General features: G+C 53.0%; 6 protein-coding genes across 6 annotated transcripts; 3 read left to right on the top strand and 3 right to left on the bottom strand.

Moving 5' to 3' along the window:
* Window positions 1-2,367: 2,367 nt before the first annotated feature.
* On the top strand, window positions 2,368-4,079 carry NECHADRAFT_35620 (uncharacterized protein; the record flags this gene model as incomplete). Its single annotated transcript, XM_003053069.1, has 5 exons — window positions 2,368-2,653; window positions 2,732-2,849; window positions 2,907-2,979; window positions 3,035-3,130; window positions 3,183-4,079. The coding sequence occupies 5 exons, from the start codon at window positions 2,368-2,370 to the stop codon at window positions 4,077-4,079; spliced, it is 1,470 nt and encodes a 489-aa protein (XP_003053115.1).
* Window positions 4,080-4,498: 419 nt separating this feature from the next.
* On the bottom strand, window positions 4,499-4,705 carry NECHADRAFT_29497 (uncharacterized protein; the record flags this gene model as incomplete). The annotated part of the gene is made up of 1 exon (XM_003052559.1): window positions 4,499-4,705. A coding segment is annotated over one exon (207 nt), but the record flags the coding sequence as incomplete, so codon positions are not given.
* A 378-nt stretch (window positions 4,706-5,083) lies between these two features.
* NECHADRAFT_21798 (uncharacterized protein) lies at window positions 5,084-7,097 on the bottom strand (the record flags this gene model as incomplete). The annotated part of the gene is made up of 4 exons (XM_003052558.1): window positions 5,084-5,326; window positions 5,384-5,895; window positions 5,996-6,362; window positions 6,534-7,097. Coding segments are annotated over 4 exons (1,686 nt in total), but the record flags the coding sequence as incomplete, so codon positions are not given.
* Window positions 7,098-8,112: 1,015 nt separating this feature from the next.
* NECHADRAFT_36498 (uncharacterized protein) lies at window positions 8,113-11,610 on the bottom strand (the record flags this gene model as incomplete). Its single annotated transcript, XM_003052557.1, has 2 exons — window positions 8,113-8,415; window positions 8,740-11,610. 2 exons carry the CDS (start codon window positions 11,608-11,610, stop codon window positions 8,113-8,115), a joined length of 3,174 nt encoding a protein of 1,057 aa, XP_003052603.1.
* Window positions 11,611-13,585: 1,975 nt separating this feature from the next.
* NECHADRAFT_59139 (uncharacterized protein) lies at window positions 13,586-15,475 on the top strand (the record flags this gene model as incomplete). The annotated part of the gene is made up of 1 exon (XM_003053068.1): window positions 13,586-15,475. The coding sequence occupies one exon, from the start codon at window positions 13,586-13,588 to the stop codon at window positions 15,134-15,136; it is 1,551 nt and encodes a 516-aa protein (XP_003053114.1). The 3' UTR covers window positions 15,137-15,475.
* A 2,407-nt stretch (window positions 15,476-17,882) lies between these two features.
* NECHADRAFT_59138 (uncharacterized protein) lies at window positions 17,883-21,260 on the top strand. The gene is made up of 2 exons (XM_003053067.1): window positions 17,883-18,386; window positions 18,443-21,260. Exons 1-2 carry the CDS (start codon window positions 18,012-18,014, stop codon window positions 20,531-20,533), a joined length of 2,466 nt encoding a protein of 821 aa, XP_003053113.1. The 5' UTR covers window positions 17,883-18,011; the 3' UTR covers window positions 20,534-21,260.
* The last annotated feature ends 43 nt before the right edge of the window (window positions 21,261-21,303 follow it).

Below are 21,303 nucleotides of genomic sequence, written 5' to 3'. Positions count from 1 at the left end.
TGATGGGCGTACACGAGCATCCCCTAACGCACCGTCTGGTGCTAACTACCAGCCCAACCTTTCAGCTCTCAACAGCGGTTCGCGTGCCAAGGATCCGCCATCCAGGACTGGGGCCCTCGAAGACCTGGAGGCGCATGATACAGCTCAGAGACTGCACGACAACCGATGGCCCCGACGGCTTCTGTGTCCCGCGCGGCTGCTGCAGGTCAGGGGTCATCGTGATGGCACGACTTTTGAAATCTAGCGTGCCTGCAGCATCTCCCAGATTGCAGCAGTGCGGAGTAATCACCACGGTGCTACGTATAACGCCCGGGTACTAAGTCTCGACTTGGTAAAGGAATGTCTCACGAAGGAAGCAGGCAATCTTCAGCCGTTCTCCGCCTACTGGTTGGTTGAGTTTCTGGAACAGCCAGGGACTGGGGAAATGGGGGAGTACCGAGACTGCATTGAAGCCCACCAACGAGATGCCGAAGATGTTGATGCTGCGGCGTTGCTTCTTCCCGAGCCACACAGCTGGTCTGCCCAATCAACTCGTTAATAAACATACCTTTACGACTCAGTCATCTACACGACTTCAGCCAGATCATGTCATGTAGTCCGAGTTGGCAGACGCCTCACATTCCTTTTGTAACGCTGAACACGCACGCAACGTCCGCCTCCTCCGTCAGTTGGTCCTTAGACCCAACATCCCGTGCCATTTTGCCATTTCCCATATTTTGATTCCTTAGCGGCGATTGTGATAATGACAGGGGCTTAGGTCGACAATCGACCATTCACTGGGGAGGGCTAGTAAAAGATGCATAATGCCCTGTCTAACCAGGTTTCGTCTGGTCAAAGAATCCCTGCGTCGAGTATGTGGGCCCTTACGTCGGTCTTGTTTTAGCGCAACCAACAAGACCCAAGTTTCAGGGGAGAAGAAGACACGGGAAAGGCTGGGACTCAGTGCCGCAGTCAAAAACATTCCATGCTGGAGCATCCGTCAGTTGTCAAACCCATCAGAGATCGACGCGGATCATTGACTACACAGCACATCATGTGGATTAGGGGGATCGAGAAAGTAATTCTGACACATGACCTGTTGGCTGAGCCCTTGCCAACAACGACCAACACTTTTGACAACGAGTTAATGCATGCATTGAATCCATGTCAGGCACACAGCAACAGAGTTTGAAGGGTCCTCTTTGTTACATTGGATACGACAAAATCCCCTCATCAAGCGGAAATTTTCCCTGCGCCAGACGCCGCGGGATGCGCAATTATTTCAAGGATGGGACGGGTTTTTACCCCGTACGGAGTAGTTCGTGCTTACCCATGATCTCGTCAACCCTCGCAGAGCAGGCCCAATCTGAGAAGTGAATCTGTGGGGAGCCTAGCCTAGTTAACCGAAGGGGATCTCCTCCCCCCGGGCACAGTCAACTTGCTTCCGGATTGACAGGGGTTATCCCCGGGCTTTGACGCTAGCCGGGGATTGTCAGGGCGTAGGAAAACGCCACTGAAGAGGGCTTTGACTGTTGGTGAAGCCTTGGATGTCGGAGGAGGAACCGGTTCCTGAAGGCTGTGGCAGTAAGCTCTAGCAGTGTGTGGCTGCTCAATGGTGTGATCCCACCGTCTGCATCACGGACTTGATTCCGTCACGTTAATATCTTCTTCACGTGTATCCCACGTGCTGTTAATCAAGACTTGCAGATCTAATAGCATTTCCAGAAGAACCAAGTGGGTAAGTCTATATCAACAGGCGTTCATGAGCATTTCCCCCCCCGACATCGATGTCATGACACTGGTGGACCTTGGGGACTCTCCGTCCTTGCCGAGATTCCAATCTCTCTCCCAGTTCCGCAGTCCAGCTAGTCCCCCACTGGTCTGTGACGGCCAGGTTGAGGACTCCTCATCCTCCGTCCCCATATCGGAGGAGCCAGCACGCTTTCGTTCAGCATAGCCCGTCATGTTATGCCCGGACGGAAATACAATTCCTATTGTTAGTCTAGCTCAAGACCAAGGGGAAGAAGATCCCTCTAATAAAGACGACTCTCCTCATCGAGCACCTGCAGATCGTTGCCCTCCTCCCACACTCACCCAACGCGACGCTGTACGTGTCGAGCATCACATTCCTTTGAATCCCGCACGCCCTTGATCCAAGGCATCCTTTCTTTAAACCCCAAACATGAAGTTTGATATCCTTGTTGCTGCCAGCTCAGCAGTGGCCTTTGGCGCCACAACCGCCTTAGCCAGTCCCGCTAACGCTTGCTACCGATGTGTAAGTAAAACCTACGTTGTAACAGCGTCAAAGTTATTAATCACGGCGCTTGCTGTAATCCATATCACATCGTGTCTATTCTCACCATCAACTCTCAATCAATACTACACATCATGACTAACGAAATATCACCACAGTGTACTGCTCTCTCCCGAGTTGGCCTCCGCAACAAGGTCGTCACCCAAAGCCAGGCACTCTACGATGCTCGGATGGACTCTTACTGGTCCGTCAGCGCCGCTCTTCGGCCTGACTGCATCGCCCTGCCCGAGACGGCCGAGGATGTCTCCAAGATCATGAAGGTCATCACCCAGCACAAGTGCAATTTTGGCATTAGGGGTGGTGGCCACGGCAACTTTGCCCTCTCCAACTCGATAGAGGATGGTATTACCATTGACTTTGGTACGTGAGATACTCCATCATTCTTTGTCTATCCCACTTCATATACCTCAACCCTTTACGACTAGTCACTAACAGCAGAAGGTTACATGAACGGCACCGAGTATGATGCTGAAAAGAACCTCGCCCGTGTTCAGCCTGGTGGTCACTGGCAAGACGTTTATGATACTCTTGCCCCTCACGGCCTCGTCGTCGCTGGGTGAGTTCAATTGACTCCTTTTCACCCCAAAATGCCTAGCTAACCCTTGCCATCTAGTGGACGCGCTGGTACCGTCGGTGTTGGTGGCTTCGTTACTGGTGGTGGTAACTCGTTCCACTCTGCTTCTCATGTAAGTGATACCAACTCTCAAAGACTACCAAGACAACAGCTCACACAGTTCGTAGGGTATGTCTTGCGACACTGTTGCTGGCTGGCAGCTTGTTCTGGCCAACGGCGAAATCGTCGAGGCCAATGCCAACGAGAACGCCGACCTCTGGCAGGTAAGCATCCCTGACTCAATCTCATCATCACCCATACTAACCCTGCACTCAGGCCATGAAGGGTGGCACCGGTAACTTCGGTCTCATCACCCGTATCGACATGATCCCCATCGAGTTTGAGGACCGCAGCAACCCCGTCATTTGGGGCGGCAACCTACTCTACACCCCCGAGGCCGGTCCCGCCGTCATCGACGCTCTTCTCGACTTTACCGACAACGTCAAGAACGACGAGGATTCTAGCAGCATTGTCTACTGGGCTTATCTCCCCGCCCTTGCCGGCGGTACCATCCTCAACGCCGCCATCGAAAACACCAAAGCCAAGATCAAGCCCCCTGCGTTCGACGGCTTCTACGCCATCGAGGGACGTCAGCAGGACACCACCAAGGTTGACAAGATGAGCACCGTCACCCTTGAGCTTGGCTCCGGTCAGCCCGCTGGCTTCCGCAACGTGTGGTTCACGAGCTCCTTCAAGACCAACGCCGAGATCCTTAGCTACGCCGTTGAAAAGTTCAACAAGCTCAACGAGGACCTTGAGGCGCTCATGCCCAGCGCCGACTCTGGCCTCAACACCCTCTGCATGTTCCAGCCTATTACAAAGTCCATCGCCGAAAAGGGTGTCGCCAACGGTGGAAACGTCATGGGTCTCGACAAGTATACTGAGGACGGCAACGGTATCATGTTCCTCCTCACCTGGGCTGCCCACGGAGAGGACAACGAAAAGGCTGCCTTCCCTCTCCTTAAGGCCTACGTCGATGACCTCGAGGCCAAGGCCAAGGAGCTCGATGCCTGGTGGCCCTGGAAGTTCATCAACTACGCCCATCTTACCCAGGACCCCCTGTCGACTGTTGGCGCTGAGGCCCTGTCTAAGCTCCAGGCTGCTAGCAAGAAGTACGATCCCCAGGGCGTCTTCCAGAAGCTGCGAGCTTCTGGCTTTAAGATTCCTTTTTAATTGTAGCGAAATCTTTATTTGCCAATTCCTAGATCTAGACTTAATAAGGAATTTAGCATCTTGCCGTGTCAAGTTTTAACGTGTCTGTGCCCCTGAATAGTCCATCAAGTGAGACACAGCGTCTTTTGCCACACACTTGACGTCTTATTTCCACTTATAGAACAATAAACTGTTGATATCTGTTGAATCGTATGAAAAGTTACAGTGATGTGCCCCATCTTCTATCAGCGAAACGCTCCTTACATGTCCCGAGTTTGGTCACCACTGCTACAATCTTACAGACGAATGACTCTCCCTGTATCCATCACCCTTTTCAATACTTTGCGGAGCATGAAAGAAGGGGCGTAAAACGCACGCTTCTTGCGACGCTTTGCCTGATACCCGGAAAAGTCGTCGCTTAGGCTCTTCACGTCCAATGTATTCACATCTCCGACAATAACCAGGCCACATGTCGAGCGACTGAGCATCACACTCAGGAGCCGGTTGTCAGCAAGGGTCTTGGGGCCAGCTTCTTGCGTAACCCCCAAGATAGCCACAACAATCTTGCTCTCGCAACCTTGGAAATCCTCAATGGTTGTCGCTGGCTTCATTCCAGGCAGCATCAAGTGATCTGACCCCTTCCGCATCTCCTCTACAAGATCGACATTCGCCTTGTCCGGGCTAATGATGATTATATCCGAAGGGTCTACTCCCTTACATGTGACAAAATCAGTGACGAAACTCAATGCAACCTGAACTTGAACTTGGTTCTGTTTGGAGCCAGTGATTTGATTCACGTGGCAGTACGACCGATCGCAGTGAATAAACACCTCATAAAAGTTGTTGGAAATAACACGCGTCAAATCCAGGTAGGTGTTGGTGAGATAAAGTTCAAGCTTTCGGCCAGGTTCGTACTCGGTGTGCTCGAAGTCGCTGTCGGGACGGTGTTGTAAAGGGGTTTCCAAGTACATCCCTTGTTGACACAGCTGATATAGACTCTGGGGCATGCGAAGCTGAGTTCTCAGACGAAGGATTGGCCAGCCACTCGCTTCAAGAAAGGCCAGCGGAGATATTTTTCCATCTTGTCCCAGGCGATTGATGTAGTTGCGACTCTTGTCCTGCACTTCGAACCCTTCGACAGCTGGAGGGATCTGATAATCATCCCCGGCTAAGAGGCATGGAAGGAGAGTGTTTCCCCACACAGAGTAGAGATCAGGGCGATTAATGCTCCCAGCGTCATCAACTGCAACTCCCTTGGCAAGTTCGTTCTTCCAGTTGATGTAAGGATCTTGCTTGGAGCAAGACAAAGCCGGGGTTGTGCATACAATGTCGGCATGGTACAGAATCTGAGTTAGTAACGCTCCGATCGTTGATACTGACACTTGGCCACCACCACATTTGTATTCAAGCCAGCTAATATCCCCTTTGGCCACCGCACGAAGTCGTTTAAGTTTCTCTCGCTTGTCAATATCCTCGCGCATCTGGTGAAGACCCGGGCTATCGTTTGTTCGAAGGCTTCGAACTCCAGGAGAGCGAAGGATGGCTAACAGCCAAAATGCCAAAGATAGATGCAATTTCCATGGTCTTGGCTCTTTCCATGTAGAAATAGGAAGTGCTCGATCCCCAGGGTAAGGGCTTTGCAACAAGCTGAAGAATGCGTCAATCTCGTCCTCTCCTCTGTAGCCTCGCACAATGAGTTTGTAATAGGTACGAGCAGCGTAGTTCGACTCGTTGGTGTTGTTTAACCGATTGGTGATTCTGGAGGTGATTTGATCGAGTCGAAAGGCAAAGTTGTCCACGGTCACATTCGACGGAGCACTACAATAGACTCTACCAACTCTACTTGTTAGTGCCAGGGCGCCAACAGCCAGTGCTGTCGTTTTGCCGCATCCAGGTCCCTATTCACTGTCAGAACAAACTGCCGCATGCGTCAGAACTACTTACTCCAGTGATGATGCCGAGCCCGAGTGGTCTCTTACCAAGGTAATTTCGCAGACGAGGTCGATCAGCCAGGGGCACCTCCTCCATCATAGCGTCAACGTGAGCTCTATCAATACCATCCAAGATGTCAACTGTGGGCAGGGCCCAATGGTAGTAATTGGCATCTTGTAGCACCCCTGTGCCTTGTTGACGCATGGTAGAGTAGAAGCCAGTACCACGTAGAAGATCTCGATGGTAACTCATCTTCAATTGAAGGTCCATCGGTATGGCCTGCAGGAGTTGACCGCTCGCGTCAGTCCGTAAGCCAACAGCCACAGGGTTGGATGGCATCGCTTTGGGGTGAAACTGACAGACCGCATCCACCTTTCGCTCGCAGTCTGCTGTTGGTGCGTTAAACTGAAGAGAGACGAGATTCTATCCATCCTGCCCTTTGTCTAGCGTCGCCTCCGAAATTCGATTTCTTGCTAGCAGGACTAGATAGAAATCCCCAAATCCAGCTGCCTTAATCGTGTTGGTGTCATGAGGATGATGCACAATTCTGGCTTCCCACTCAACCGCCTTGGGATCGTCACATAGGCATAGCTGTAAAACTGAGCGCCGAGAGAGATGTTCCCAAGCTGAACTGGTGTCAGTATTGTAGTGTTTGTTGATTGGCACGATGACATAGTATGTTGATTCCAATCCGTCCATTCCGGCATCCATGAACAACGCGGAAAGCTCGAGTGTGGCGATGCTGTCCGCGGAATTGCGAAGCCACACAGCGCCCTGGACTTGTGACTGAGTGAGAGCGGCCAAGTGTGAGTTGTCATCGTGAAATGACCACGCTGGCTCGAACTGGTGGCCTTGAGTCCATGGGATCATAGCTTGATACCGATGCATGTTCCAACCATGCTGCCTCCCGTAAGGATAGCTGAAAGGGGGCGGGAGAAAGTTCTCATGCCACTTTGAGATTAATTCTTTGTGAGTTGCGCAGACAAGGATGGTGAATTCCCTTTGCTCGAGAAGTTCTCTCAGAGGCTTGGTGCCGGCGATGGGCGCATTGTCGTTGAACCACGCGTCTGCCATATGGTAGGGGTAGGCGAACGGCATACAGTATCCACCGATCTTTGCGTGGGAACCTTTCTCGAGTGACACTTTGAGTAGTGTAAACTCGTTTTTCTTCTTCCAGACTCGTCCGTGTAAGGTGTGGCCTTTGGGGATAGCCTCGGCCGTGTAAGTGAAACCCCCACGAGGGAGCTTGACAAAAAGTCGGTATTGTCGCAAAGCAGTTGGGGTTCCATATGTTCGATTTGCTGTTATTCGTTAGGAATTTCATTTTGAGTGACAAGAAACGTGCGAAAGCCCACCTCGGTAGCGTATGCCAAAGCCGTCATGATCATTGCTTCGACCGAGAAGAAATCTGATAGAAAACCCCATCCAGGGCTCTGTATCAGGCTTGGCATTAAGGATTAGATAAACCGCCGTTCCTTCTACCCTTCCTGGGTCTTTGAATTTGCCCAGAAATTTCCGGTTCTCGTCGTCTAGGAAGAGGGCAGACTGCCACGATTTGAAGGAGCTTCCTGGGCCTGCATCACCCCAGGAGGTCTGACTCCCAGAATCGCCGCTTTGATTCATTGCGTTGCTTCGAGTTGTGAGAGGCACATTCTCTTCCGACTCTTGGGTGTTTTTCCTTTCTTGGGAATGGAAGAAGGAAACCTAGTGTTGACAAGTGGTGTTGTTGGGGGGAGAAGTTGAGGAAGGGTAGGATGTAAGGTACCTTCCTAGAGTGCAGCCCCGGCCACCTACCCACCCGTACTTGCCTAACTAATGGAAATTCGGATTCGGCGATAATTTTCACTTGAGGTGGAATTGCTACGGGCTCTGGGTAAGGATGAACTTGTTAATAGCAATGGTCACTATCAGGGCGCTAGAAAGAATACCGCTTCATTGACATGGCCAATGTGTTTCATGGTTACATGCGTGTGAATAACTTAATGAGCGTCCATGATACAGGTGATATATCCAAGTAAACCAGCTCAATAGTCCTATGTAGCCGCGACAGAGCAAACATCATTAACAATCCTATGACAATTGAACCATTCCAACCCCACCTTCCAGATATCCAATCATCATATTATTCCGAGCCGAAAATGCGAGGCCAGTAGTTGTAAACGACATAAGTGTCGACACAGGTGCCAACAGCGAGGCCAACGAGGATGTATCGCCGGGTGCGAGGCGACAGGTTGCTCCACCTCCACTTTGTGCTGCTCGCAGCAGGTAGAGCGCCCTCAGAAGTCAGAGTCTTGAGAAAAGGTGTGGTCGTGGAGAAGTTCTTTCGGGCGGCCTGAAGTACAGGTGATGAAGCCCGGGCGATGAGAGTGGCAGACATGGTGATGAGGGTGTCTAAGATTGACAGTCGATGATAATAAAGAGGTAGCTGTTCTGTTTGTTTGAAGCTTGTTTGATTGTTGAATTGCTCATTTTGAGAGGTCATAGGAGTCTATATATACATAATCTATACTAAGCATGACATAACGCTGAGTAGCGACACCGTTATCCTTAACCGTAAGGCCGCCTGTTATGGCTGACAATCACCCCCTTCCAACACCAACGCCACAAAACCAACCAAAACAACTCCTGACATGACGCATAACTCTTTTCAGTCACCCGGACGCTTCGGTCGGTTAATCGTCAGCGGTTTGAAGGGCTTGCGCAGCCGATCCATGGACGGCGCAGGGCCTAATCCTACAGGCCGCCTCACACCTCCACGAGGCTTAACCGACATGAACGTCGTGGCATGGAGGCTTGAGGCTGGCCGGTTAGACGCTGCCGTTGGCTCTTCGTTGCCTTTTTCGACTGTTGCCTGGTCCCTTGAAGGGGGCCGGGGCGGTGAACTGGAGAAGCAGGCATAGGGTTTTCGAGGGCCGCCATCTGTCTTAGGGACGTCGGGCTTCGGTAACGGTCGAGCTGAAGTGAGTTTGTGCTTTGCCAGCTCAGGATCGATAGCGGGTTTTTGCTGGTGTTGTTGCGTAGGCAGTCTTGCCGGTAGGCTGTTCTGCCGCGCAAGAGCAGCTTCGTAGCGTACCTTTGAAAACGAATTGGTCTGCTGCTGTTGTCGCGGTGGTTCAGGTGGTGGTCGTGGTGCATTTGGACCTTGATTCAACCAACTCATCATGCTCTTTTGGCCAGTTCCTCGTCGATTCGATCCCTTCTTTGGCCCAGGCTTTGAAGTCTGTTGTTGAGCTTTAGTTGCCGCTACAGCGTCGAGTGCAACTTTGTGCGCTCCGGCGGTTGTGAATCCTGGAAGAGCGGAAACTGTGAAATCGGCGGATTGCTCCATCGTTGTCGTGTATTCCCTCTGCCATGGGAGTTCTTCAGTCTCGTCGTAAGAGTCATTCGGTAGCGACGTGCGTTGCCGTTTTGGAGCACGAGAATAATGACGACCAGAATCCTCTTCATGTCCATCTACGTTCTTAGGGTCGACAGGGTCAACGGGGAAAGCATCGTCTTCTGGTGAGAACATGGGAGGCAGCTTGGCGAAAATCGCCTTTTCGGCCGGTGTCTCTCTTCCAAGGATCTTGGCAGCACTTTCGATAACACGTCTGTCAAACGACGGCCCTTGCTTCGCAAAGGCTTTTGAAGCGAATGGTGAAACAAATGGCGAGAGCTCAACCTTGCTACTCATCCCCTGCGAGCCATAGAGGGGGCAGCTGAGGTACAGCAGAGCTTGGGCACGGGTCATGGCCACATACAGCAGTCGTCGTTCCTCATCAGTGTCTTCGGACCGAGCATGGGGTATCGACCCAGTGTAGACTGAGGGGACAAAGACAACAGGCCATTCCAGTCCTTTTGCCGCGTGGATTGTCGAGATTGTAACCACGGATTTCTGGTCTTTCGATCCGTCATTTTTCTGTGCGTCTGATGCCAATGAGACGTTGGCCAGGAACCGGCCAAGCATGTCGTCCACCTTCACCTGGTCTAGGTTCTCGATCTCAGGAAGTGCATCCTCGTCGATCGACCCGAAATCCCTCATGAAATCGCTCACCAAGTTGACAAACTCTTGAACGTTGGCCCATCTCTGTTCATGGTCTTCGGCGTATTCTTCCTCCAAGTACTTCTTGAAGTTGAGCTGTGTGATCAGCTGCTCAATCAGATCGACTAGGGTGGCGGGGCTGCTCTGGGTGATTCCATCTGCTTGTTTTTTGACAGTTGATATGACTCTGATCAGCTCTGTGTTGAGCTTCTGTTCCATCTTCTGCCGGATATTGGTGGTTGCTTTTCGCGTGCCCCTGCAATGCTTCAATATCAATGTCCAGAGACTCATGTTGGCTTTTTCTGCTTCTTCGAGGAGAGACTTGATTGTTGCCTCACCTATACCTCGTCGTGGTACATTGATGATTCTCGCCAGCGCATCGTTGTTTTCTGGCTGGCTCACCACGCGCAGATAATCCAGTAGCACTTTGATCTCCTTCCGCTCGTAAAACTTGTGTCCTCCAATCATTCGATACGCGATGCCAGCTTTTCCCAGGGCAGATTCGGTGTGTCTTGAGAGAGCAGCTGACCTCAGGAGGATTGCCACATCTTCGTACTTGAGCATCCCTCCAAACATCATGACTGCTCGTTTGAGCTCAGAGACGATCCATTCGCCTTCCGCAGCTGAGCTCTTTAGGGTTCTGAGGACAGGTCGCGCACCCTTAGTGTGAACCGGCAGTAGAACTTTTTGATATCGCTTCTTGTCTTGCTGGATGACGTTGAGCGATACATCGAGGATGGATTGCGACGATCGGTAATTCTCCTCCAGCGACACCTCGTCCGTGTCGGGGTAATCTCGTAATAGGCGGTAGAGATTTCGAATCTCGGCAGAACGCCAACCGTAGATACTCTGGTCGGGGTCACCCACAATCGTGATTCGATGGTTGGCTTGGGCGAACAGCTTCATCAACTCATATTGGATGCCGTTGGTGTCTTGATACTCGTCGATGAGAACCGCTTGAACGTTGGAAACACAGGCCGGGTGATCTCTCAACAACTCGACACATTTTACCAAGAGGTCGTCGTAATCCAGTAAATTCGATCGTTTGAGTTGGATCTGGTACTCTTCATAACATGTCCTCAGCGCCGGATTTTCTGGGCGCTTTTTCGTCCCTTGTGATGGGGCAGCATTTGGCCCTCTTGCCTTTTCCTTACTGATCCAGGACTTGGCTGCAAGTGGCTCAATGCCGAGTTCAAGCCTTTTGCAGATTCTCTGGATGATTGCCTTGGAGTCTCCGTCATCCGCAATGCCGAATTTCGAGTCCAGTCCAATGCGATTTCCGTATATTGATAGATATCGACGAGCGATCGAGTGAAACGTTCCTAGCACAATCTTCTTTTCGCATTCCTCGCCCAGGGCCTTTCCAATTCGATCCTTCATTTCTCGGGCTGCTTTCACGGTGAAAGTGGCGACAATCACGTCCGAGGGACGGTAGCCAACACGCTGGACGAGCCATACTACCCGGGATGTGAGGGTATGTGTTTTTCCACTGCCCGGTCCAGCCAGGATAGCAACGGTGGATGCTGAGGATGTCACGGCACGGCGTTGTGCCTGGTTCAGCGACCGAAGGATCGCATCTTCGTTGTTCGAAGCTGCCATGCTGAGGACGTGGACGGGTCCACGCGTTGGGGTTCGTTTCTCGATGGATGGTTTATCATCGAAGGTTCTTTCGGTTCGTGCCGTGGCCGAATACTCGGGTGTGTAAGCCAGGACAATCGCCGGCTTCAGTATCGTATCGATTTGGGGAGCATGACGGGCGCGTTAATGGCCAATTCCATTTCGCGACGCGAAGGGGAGCCTCGCGATGTCATGTGACCTTCAATCTCTGTGTTGGTGCAGGGTAACAAGCCTCTTCTCACCGCAAGAGGAAAGCGGCTGAAAGTGCACTTGGAATTTGACGGCATCACACTTCATTATACTAACCTTGGGTCATTCCTGTAATACGGTTTATGGGTTTAAACTTTGTCAAATTCCTGTGTAAAATAGATCCCCCAAGTGAAGTGCTTAATGAATGAGGAGGCCTTGCCAAGCTTCCTCCATCACGACCGAAGTTCTAACCGATGCTTAGCTGAAAACAAAATCCTCAAAGATCCGTCGCTCGAGTACTAACTCTGCCGACATGTTCCTACCGAGAGTGATATCAGATCACCCGTCACATTGCTGCCGTCGTCAGTCACTATCACAGTCACTAACTCGAGATATCACGGCGCGATCTGCATCATTGTAACCATACACAAGCTGCGTGCTCCTCGCTTCCGGACTTCGGCATCACATTCACCATTCACCGCATTCTCCTCGAGCACTGAGCGATATGATGTGAATTATGGAGTTGGCTGAATTGTGATGGTCACGGAGCTAATGTGAGATCACCAACCAAATCACCAAACCCCTTCCCCGAGGGTAGCGTGAAGCTCTAGTCGTGCGATAATAGTGCGACTCTAGACGATAGGCGCCAGTGACGAGTATCTGACCAACTAAACCGTCGCTCTTGGGATGTCGAGCAGTGTGATGTCACACAAAGAGGAGCATCTCATTCGAAGAGGCCGAAGCATCACATGATGAGGAGCTGGGCTGGGACGCTCCACCGCCATGCAAGGCCCGAGAGTGTGGACAAGGAGGGCGACGCAGGCAATTGGGCCTCGATTTGAGGCCCACGGACCCCTAGACCAGGGGACGCATTGTCTGTTGGGCCATGGTGGTGTGGGATGGCTGATGATTGAAGGGCAGGATATTGTAGATCCAGGAACAATCAAGCTGGAACAACTTTGTCCACGTCAGGCGGGTCAAGCATTGGGGCATTCCTGGGTAAGGCATAGTAAAAGGAATAGTAGGAAGTAAGATCTAAAGAATGAATGTGGCTGTGATATCTCTTTTACTACTTTAATCACCTCATGTTGAATTACTTGTGATATTAAAGAAGCTGCATTTTCGCTACCATCGTGCATCCACCTCTCTCTTCTGGTGGTGATGGTGGCTCGCCCCGCCCCGCTCCGCTAGAGACCAGACCAGTCCCGACCACAGACAAATCTTTTACAGGCACAAGAGCGATTTGCAATCCTGGCTCCCGGGATCCAAGAGGCGAGAGAGGTCAAGGCATGTGGAGTGCGGTGGTTGGCGAGTGGGAACTGACCGCCAATCACCCGCTTCCACACTCTATTGCCCGGCGGTTAACCATCCAACCACAGCTCGTAGATGGCCTCGTCACACTCTCAACTCACATCTCGGCTGCAACCACTCTCCTGCCGTCACCCACCTAGGATGGGCGAGCTATTCTCGGACGCCTCTCATGCGTGTGCCACCATTCGACGGTTGCCAGAGGACCGGCGTGGCCTGGGGTCCCCTCGTGCGCCCTGGCGACTCAGCGTCCAGCCTTCAAGTCCAGCGGCTAACGAGGAGCAATGGGCCATCACCACCAGCCCGCTATATACCCTATTGATACCGCAAGTTCCGTCTTCCGTGCATGATACTCTTCTCCTAGTGTTTCGTCTCTCTGTGTTCAGGAGGTCACATCGCACAAGCTGGCTCCTCCCAACAAGTCAAAAGGTGCCTCGCCTCCGACCTCTTGTCCCCCACGATGCTTCAAGGTGCCCGCTTAACAATACCTCTCGGCCTGCTTCTGCTTCTGCCTCTTTCACTCCTTTGCACTGCTCAGCCTTACCTTGCCCGCTCCCAGGTTCTCGCCGCCCGAGGTAGCGACCCCAAAGCCACAGACGAACCCATCCCAGGCGGACCTGTGAACGACCATCTCCCCGCTCAGATCGGCGGTATAATCGGAGCATACGCAGCTTCGCTGGTGCTGGTCGCCCTCACACTTGTTGCTCTGTCAAAGAAGCGTCGCCACCATATTGCTGCCGGAATCGACGAAGTTGAGTTTGCGAAACAAGATATCGGCCCGGATTTTGCATCATCCAAGCCCGGCGTGCCATTGAACATCATCACCGAAGGCTCCTTCGTCCAGCCTCACTTCAAGAACAGCACCGACACCAACAGCCCGAACCCATACATCCACCCATCGCCAGACTCAACCATCGGCGCACCTGGCACCAACCCATTTGTTGATCAGAGAGTCGTAGCAGCAGACAGAGTCATGGCTCAGTCACAGCTCGAAGATATGTACCGACACGTCCTGGAGGCCGAAGATGCCAAGAAGCGAGGAGTTGCCTATGATCCTCTCCCGCCCACCGCCACTCACCAGCGAGGTCCCTCGACAGCGGCTTCGATCCTGTCTCTTAGGTCTGCAGCATCATCTCCATCTAAGAAGGAAAGGAACAAACCTGCCAATCTGGATCTCAATGCCTCTCGCGAGGAGAAGAGCCGATCAAGGACTTCCTCACTCCTCTCGGCCCTCCGATCACCAAAGAAGAAGTCTATGAAGGGCATGAACATTTCATCTCCCATCATGACACCCCAGTCTACCGAGTTCCCACGCCACGAGTCGCAAGAGATGAGCACGATCCCACCCCGACACTACGCCCCGGCCGCGCCACCTCCGGTCCCCACCGACCAGGCTCCGTATCCGGCACCGGCCTCGACTCATGTGTCTCCTCCGACCCCCGACATCTCACCGGAGAGCGTCCAGTCCATCGATGAGCGTATCGGATCACAGCTTCCACCTATTGGCCACGGCCGGAATGAGTCGCTAGCACCTACCGATCACGAACGCGAACCCGAGTCCGCCACTTCGGAGCACTCTCAGGCGCCGCTGGTCGGCCTCCCTTCGTCTCCCAAGCCCGGCTCCCGGTTCCCGTCCAACGTCTCTCTTCCGTCCTTGCCTTCATCGCCTAAGCCTGGTTCGACTTTCAACCGCTCCAACACACCCGCTTCAGCCGTCCGCGCCGGTGGTGCCCTGCCCCTGCGTGCCTATGAGCCTGCCATGGTTTCACCCAACAGCATTACTCAGACCACCAAGCAGACAGTGTTCGAGAGAAAGGGACCTATGTCGCCTGGTGGAGGCATCACCCCTCGCACCGCTGGTGCAGTCCCATACTCTCCTTATCAGCCCTTTACCCCCTGCATGCCGATGACCCCATCGCTCGTTACCAAGGAAGACCGAAAGAGGATGAAGCGCATGGTTCCCAAGACTCCTACTCTGGAGATGGTGAAGAGCGCCGACGATATCTGGTAAACGAAGCATGCGGGAGTTGGTAGGACTATTTTTTATCGGTTTCTTGCGTCACATATATTTTTCCTAGATGTCAAAACGGTACCTCCACTTGGATGGTCACCATCATGTCGCCATGACTTTGGATCTCCTTGGCTGGAAGCCCTGGGTATTGATCAAGCAGGCAAAAGAGCCTGCTGGGAGGGAGACAGTATGATACCAGGAGAGGGACAGGGCATTATTTGCATAAAATCTTTTGTACACGTTACCCAAGTTGACCTGGCTGGACCTTGAAGTTGTCCCGGCCAGGGCACCACCGCATATGCGGTGCTTCTTCGAAATACGATTTGTTAATTCTCTCATAATCCGGGGTGCATCAACATGTGATGTGGTTTCTTGGATCGGGCCGCTAATCGAAGGAGAATAACAACAGATGCAGCAAGATTCGATCATGAGCGAGGAAGCGTCGGGACTGAGGGTGACGCAACCTCATCATCGGAGAGGGGACCCCCTGATATTGCATCACGGCCCATTCCCATTTGGTGGCGGTGGGGCATCTGGTATCATTTGTCGCTGGCTGGCCTCGCGTTGGCTTCCATGCCTTGTCTTGCTCATGGCAGGCAGACAGACAGGCCCAACAAGAGTAACCCCGATGAACCAGGAGAGGTTGCATTGCGAAACTTAATTGTTTCCCGGTCTTGTTGGGATTGGTAGGAGATCGATTGATCGGTTGCTGTGATCCATACAGTGAGGTTACAACCGTTACAAGGCAAGGGGGACGATCAGGAAGAGGGCAGCATCCGACGGGTCCACTGTGCCGTTACCAAACAGGTCAAGTCCCGGCAACCATCAAGCACTGACGAGATGCACCCGGATTCCGGTACGAAAAGAAAAGAAAAGAGGCACTGCTATCGCTGGAACGTGTGCTCTCTATCGTGTGAACCACGCGCGGGGCGGCCCAGAACTGTACGACAGTGAAACTCGCGTGGCTAGGCTGAGACAAAGCCTTACCCATGCCAGAGCTGTCTCTTCCTGCCACGATTGTGCTTTGAGAGATAACAGAAACAGGACAGGACCAACAGAACAGGATGATGATGAGGGCGAGAATTGATGGGGCTCGGACCTGATTGGGGCTATGGAATGAAAACCCTGGTCTCTTTGGAAGTTTTTTCATCGACAAGGTCTTGTCTGCAACAACGGAAGACATCATCAGTCCGCGAATGGGGACTGGTTGGATGGGTTGCACAGTGTCTAGGGCTGGCTGAGTCATCAGGCTCGAGAATAGACAAGGGGGCGAGAGCCATGCAAGAAACACGACCATGTCGAATGATTGGCAAGGAATAATAAAACAAATATAGCTTGGATAGATAGTATATCATAGAGGTTGTACTTGATGCATTTTCGCGAGGTTCCTGGGCCTGCATGGTGTTTTGCTGGCATCTCAAGGGGAGGCCTCGATTGAGCAATTTGGAGGGGAGGGACGAGAATATGCACCGTGTCAAGTCGACATAGCCGGAAGGGAAACACTGTACAGCTCTAGCCGTAAGCCCCTCCTCCGGGGGCCTTCCGTGCCAATAAATCACCACGTCGTGTTTCTGGCCAGCAAAAGGACCAGGACAATTGCGCACTGTATTCCATTTCCACGAGGTGCGGCCCAGCAGACATTTAAAAAACTAGTGGGCCCCCTGAGCTCCTCTCGAGCGAGAGTGAAAAACGGGCTTGGCCAAGCGCGGACTCGACTGGGCGTCGCTGGGCTGATATCCGGGTCCCATCGTACGATTTTCCGCCCGTACTCGTCCCTCTCCTCAAATCGAATTCCTTGCAGCCGTCGCTTCCCTCAATCACCCATTACCATCATCAAGCGTATTTTGCTCCCAGTCAGACCACCATTGCGAGGTCGCGCTGCTATTCCCTTGCCGCAAACCCCGGCCTTCCATCGAACGTTCGGCCGCATCCGCCGTCCATCGGTCGATCCCATCCCATCCCATCCCCGGAGAACACACCAGACACCACCCGTGGGCTATCGTCAACCGCCTGTCGTCAGGTCAGAGCCCGTCAGCCGCTGTCGCATCTACGCCCACGCCTCTGTGAGATAGAGGCAGATTGAGAAGAGCGATAGTGAAGAGTATCAACGAGAAGGGGAAAAAATAGGTAGCCGTCAACCAGCAATTCTCGCTCCGGCGACGAGTCCAGCGTGGGAGATCTGAGTGTGAGGGCCTCACAATCGGCTCACCACCCAGGCTCTCCCGAAAGGCCTCGCCCTCTTACACGCCACCCGTCCAGCTCCTCTGTCGGCGACACCACACCCCAACAACTGGGCCCCTTCGCCTCGTGGTGCCCATTCTCGACCTCAATCAGCCCATCGCTGCTGCATGGTGCTGGCCCTACCATGCCCAGCTCCCACTTCTCTGACATGGCCGACCATGACTCTTCGAATAGCCTTTTTGGCCTCCAGGATCCAAATCTAGGCTTCGTCGACGATGGCTCGGTCGTGAAATCCGACCCCTCCTCCTCCTCCTCCCTGCCCAACGACTCCTCCTCCCGTCCCCAGACCCAGCAGCAATACTACGACGCCGCCGCATGGCAGTTCAATGGCACGCCCCCTTACGACTCGTACGACCCCTCCAGCACCGCTCCTCCCACTCAGACTAGCTATCAACCCTCTCCCTGGGCTCTCACCTTCGGTCAGGATCAGCAGCAGAATCTCCAACAGCTGCCCGTCTCTGCCGGCCTCGACAGCCTTGCGGCAACCACCCTCAGTCCCGAGTCCATTTACGCCGCCTCCATCCCCTCGAACCCGCCCTTGGGTCCGGGCAACCTTCAGGATCCCGCTATTCTTCAACCGCACATCATCAGCCACCTAACTCCTGCACTGCAGGAGAAGCTGCGCAACATCGCCATGCCGCCCCATCTCCAGTACAACTCCCCCAAGAGCGCCTCCAGCCCCGACTCGGCTGCTGGTGAGGGCAAGACGGGGGTTTTCTCTTCGCCAGATCCCGCCGAGATGTCCTCCAAGGCCTCACGAAAGCGCAAGTCATCCGCTGACCCTGATGAGGAAGAGGAAGATGATGATGGCAACCAGCCCGTCAAGAAGACGGCCCACAATATGATCGAGAAGCGATACCGGACGAACCTCAATGACAAGATCGCCGCCTTGAGGGACAGCGTCCCCAGTCTGCGCATCATGTCCAAGAGCGCGCGAGGCGAAGACACGACCGAGGATCGCGAGGAGCTTCACGGATTGACTCCAGCCCACAAGTTGAATAAGGCTACCGTATGTCGCGTCACGCCACGTCTGCAATCATGGTATATGAGACTAATAGCAACTAGGTTTTGAGCAAGGCGACGGAATACATTCGACATCTTGAGAAGCGAAATACTCGACTGCTCGACGAAAATGGCGCGATGCAGGCGCGAATCGCTGCCTTTGAAAAGCTGTTCATGGCCGGCGCCATGAACGGAGCAATCAGCCCTCTGCAACAACCACCTACACCAATTCAGTACGCCCAAGATGCTCAACAGTTTGTCGGGTCGCCAATGTCGGCGACGCAGGAAGGTGGCCCTCCACCAGCGGGCATGATTCAGGTTCCCGATGACATGAAGAGAATCATTTCAGCGCAGATGGCTGCTGGTCAACCATATCCTGTGCCTCAACAGCCTTACCGAGGAGGCAACCCTGCGCTTATCCGACAGCAACAGATCCAGCAGCAGCAGCAAATGCAGCAAAATAGATGGAGTAATGCCGGCCCTTACTTTGGTAAGCTCATGGTCGGTTCACTTGCTGGCCTAATGATATTGGAAGCGGTGCGAGAGGATGAGGTGAGCAACGAAAAGCCAGAAGGCCGAGGCTTGTTCGCTGTGCCTCTTCACCTCCTCCGATCTGTGGCGTCTGGCCTTGACATCAACGTCATGGGCTACCACATCCACACTTCTCTACGGATAATCCTACTTCTGGGAACCTTCCTTTGGGTCTTCCTCCCCTCTCTATTCGCCAAAGCCCAGCAGAAGCCTAAGAAGTCACAGGTTGGCGTTCTGCAGGCGGCGCCATCTTTGGCTTCGCCCATTCACGTTCGTCGACAGGCTTGGCTCACCGCTATTCAGACTGTTTGGGTTCCTCGCCATAACTTCTTCCTTGAGGCGGCTGCTCTCATTCTCAAGACGCTGAAGCTCAGCCTTCGCAATGCTATTGGTATTCACGGTTACCAGATGCTTACCGGGTTGACCGAGGAGCAGGAGACTGCCCGAGTCAAGGCGTGGAGCATTGCCCTGGACTCTCAGCTGGCTGGCGGCGACGTTGAGATTAACAAGAGCCGCCTGGTTCTCACTCTACTTGCCTCTGGTACCCTCCCTGATAGCCCTATGAGACTCATGCTCAAGGCTCTCCACATCCGCCTCCTTCTGTGGGATCCCAGCCAGAACCGACTACACCTCGGCGCCAGCAACGCCATTGCCGCCAAGCTTGCACGGACCAAGTGGAACGAGGCCCGACAACTGAACCGTCTCCTAACACAGCTTCGCCGAGGATCATCTGAGCAACATGACGATGACTTGCCCGAGCATCTGGCTGCACTGGTCGAACAGGAATGCGACGAGGTGCTTAACGAGGATATCATCCAGCGAGCGCACAACCTGGCCTTCAACACCGAGACTACTTACAACATCACAGCCCCTATGGACGGAATGGATTCGGTGGTTGACGACACGGCGATCGGCTCCCCACTCGATGCCGTTGCAGCCTGGTGGTCGACTCAAACCCTGCACCGTGTTATGCTGGCAACGATGGAGAAGGACGAGGAGGCTCTGCTCACCAAGACGGACGACATTGAGCTGGCTATCAATACCGCCCCGATTGGATCTACTGCGCAGGCTCGCGCCATCGTGGCACGTGCAGTCCTGATCGACAAGGCCCGTGGAGCTAATATCGCCTCGGCCCTGCAATCGATGGGAAACGAAAAGGTTGACGCTCTGCTGAGCACTTCCATCTGCATCATCGACTCAAGTTTCCAAGCCTCGACTCCCGACCTCCGACTTGCTCTCCGCTGCGCCATGGCCATCGCTCACCTTCGACGAGTTGAGTGCACTCCTGGCACCACACATCAAGGTCTCCGCATTATTGAATCCATCATGACAAGAGGCAATGCATCCCAAATGTCTCTTCTTGGCTGCACCGCAGCTCTGCAGCTAATGGAGGAGCTCTTTGAGCACAAGGTTGCAGCAGAGACGTTCCAGTCCTCGCTGGAGCGACTATCTGGTGGTCTCCGCCTGTGGATGGGCGGAGCGCCCGGAGAGAAGTGCGGCGTTACATCTGATGTCCGAGAAAAGGTGGTAGACCGGTGTCTGACCATCACCAAGAGCGTGGTGGGTATGGACTCGGACACTGGCTACGGAAGCCTTGATGAATGCGAAGACGACGGATGCTAGACGACGACGACAAGCGATTATATATGTTTACCTGCGACTTGATACACCCATATTCACACACTTATCATCTACCTACGCACACACACACATCTACCGATATATTTCCTATCACACACTCCACTTGACCACCTCTTTGCAATCTGCTTCACTTTGCTCTTTTGAGATGACTTTGTACGATCATGGGTATCTGCTTCTTAGAAAGGTGGCATCAGGAGTTTTACTTGGTAACGGATAAAAAGGACAATACAGGACGAAGGAGAGGGACACGCAAAGGAATTGGCACAGCGCAATCGGAATTGTGTCAAGTGTTTCGACGATAACCACCATAACATTTCATTTTTTCCTCTTTTCTCAAGGTACATTATTCTTTTTTACCAATCCTTCCATTTTCTATGTCTCCTCCTGTTATGTTACGTGTCCGGCGTAGGTCACATACACGCACACACTTTTATAAGCGAAAGGCGGGAGAAGGGAGCCTGGTCGACTGGGTTGGCCGGGATGGGAAATGAGAAGGAAACCTCGACTTGGAGGACTTCATTTTACGGAGTTGAAACGTGCTGGGCGACCTTTTTTTGGTGACGGGCTTTACTTTTATCTTATACGTTCATGTCACGTCACGGCGATGAGGGATTGACCTGGTCTGTCGAGGGGTATATGTCTATTAATCCACACAACAAAGATATCCCATACAAATCAACCCATGATCGAATCTCAGTCGCCGTTTCCCAGACTTTCCCTATCTAAACAATCAAGTGATTTCTGAAACGCTC

Source organism: Fusarium vanettenii (assembly GCF_000151355.1).
Source record: "Fusarium vanettenii 77-13-4 chromosome 3 genomic scaffold NECHAsca_2_chr3_3_0, whole genome shotgun sequence".
NCBI classification, from domain to species: domain Eukaryota; kingdom Fungi; phylum Ascomycota; class Sordariomycetes; order Hypocreales; family Nectriaceae; genus Fusarium; species Fusarium vanettenii.
The sequence above is the reverse complement of the archived record's forward strand: the minus strand, read 5'-3'. Positions and strand labels throughout refer to the sequence as shown.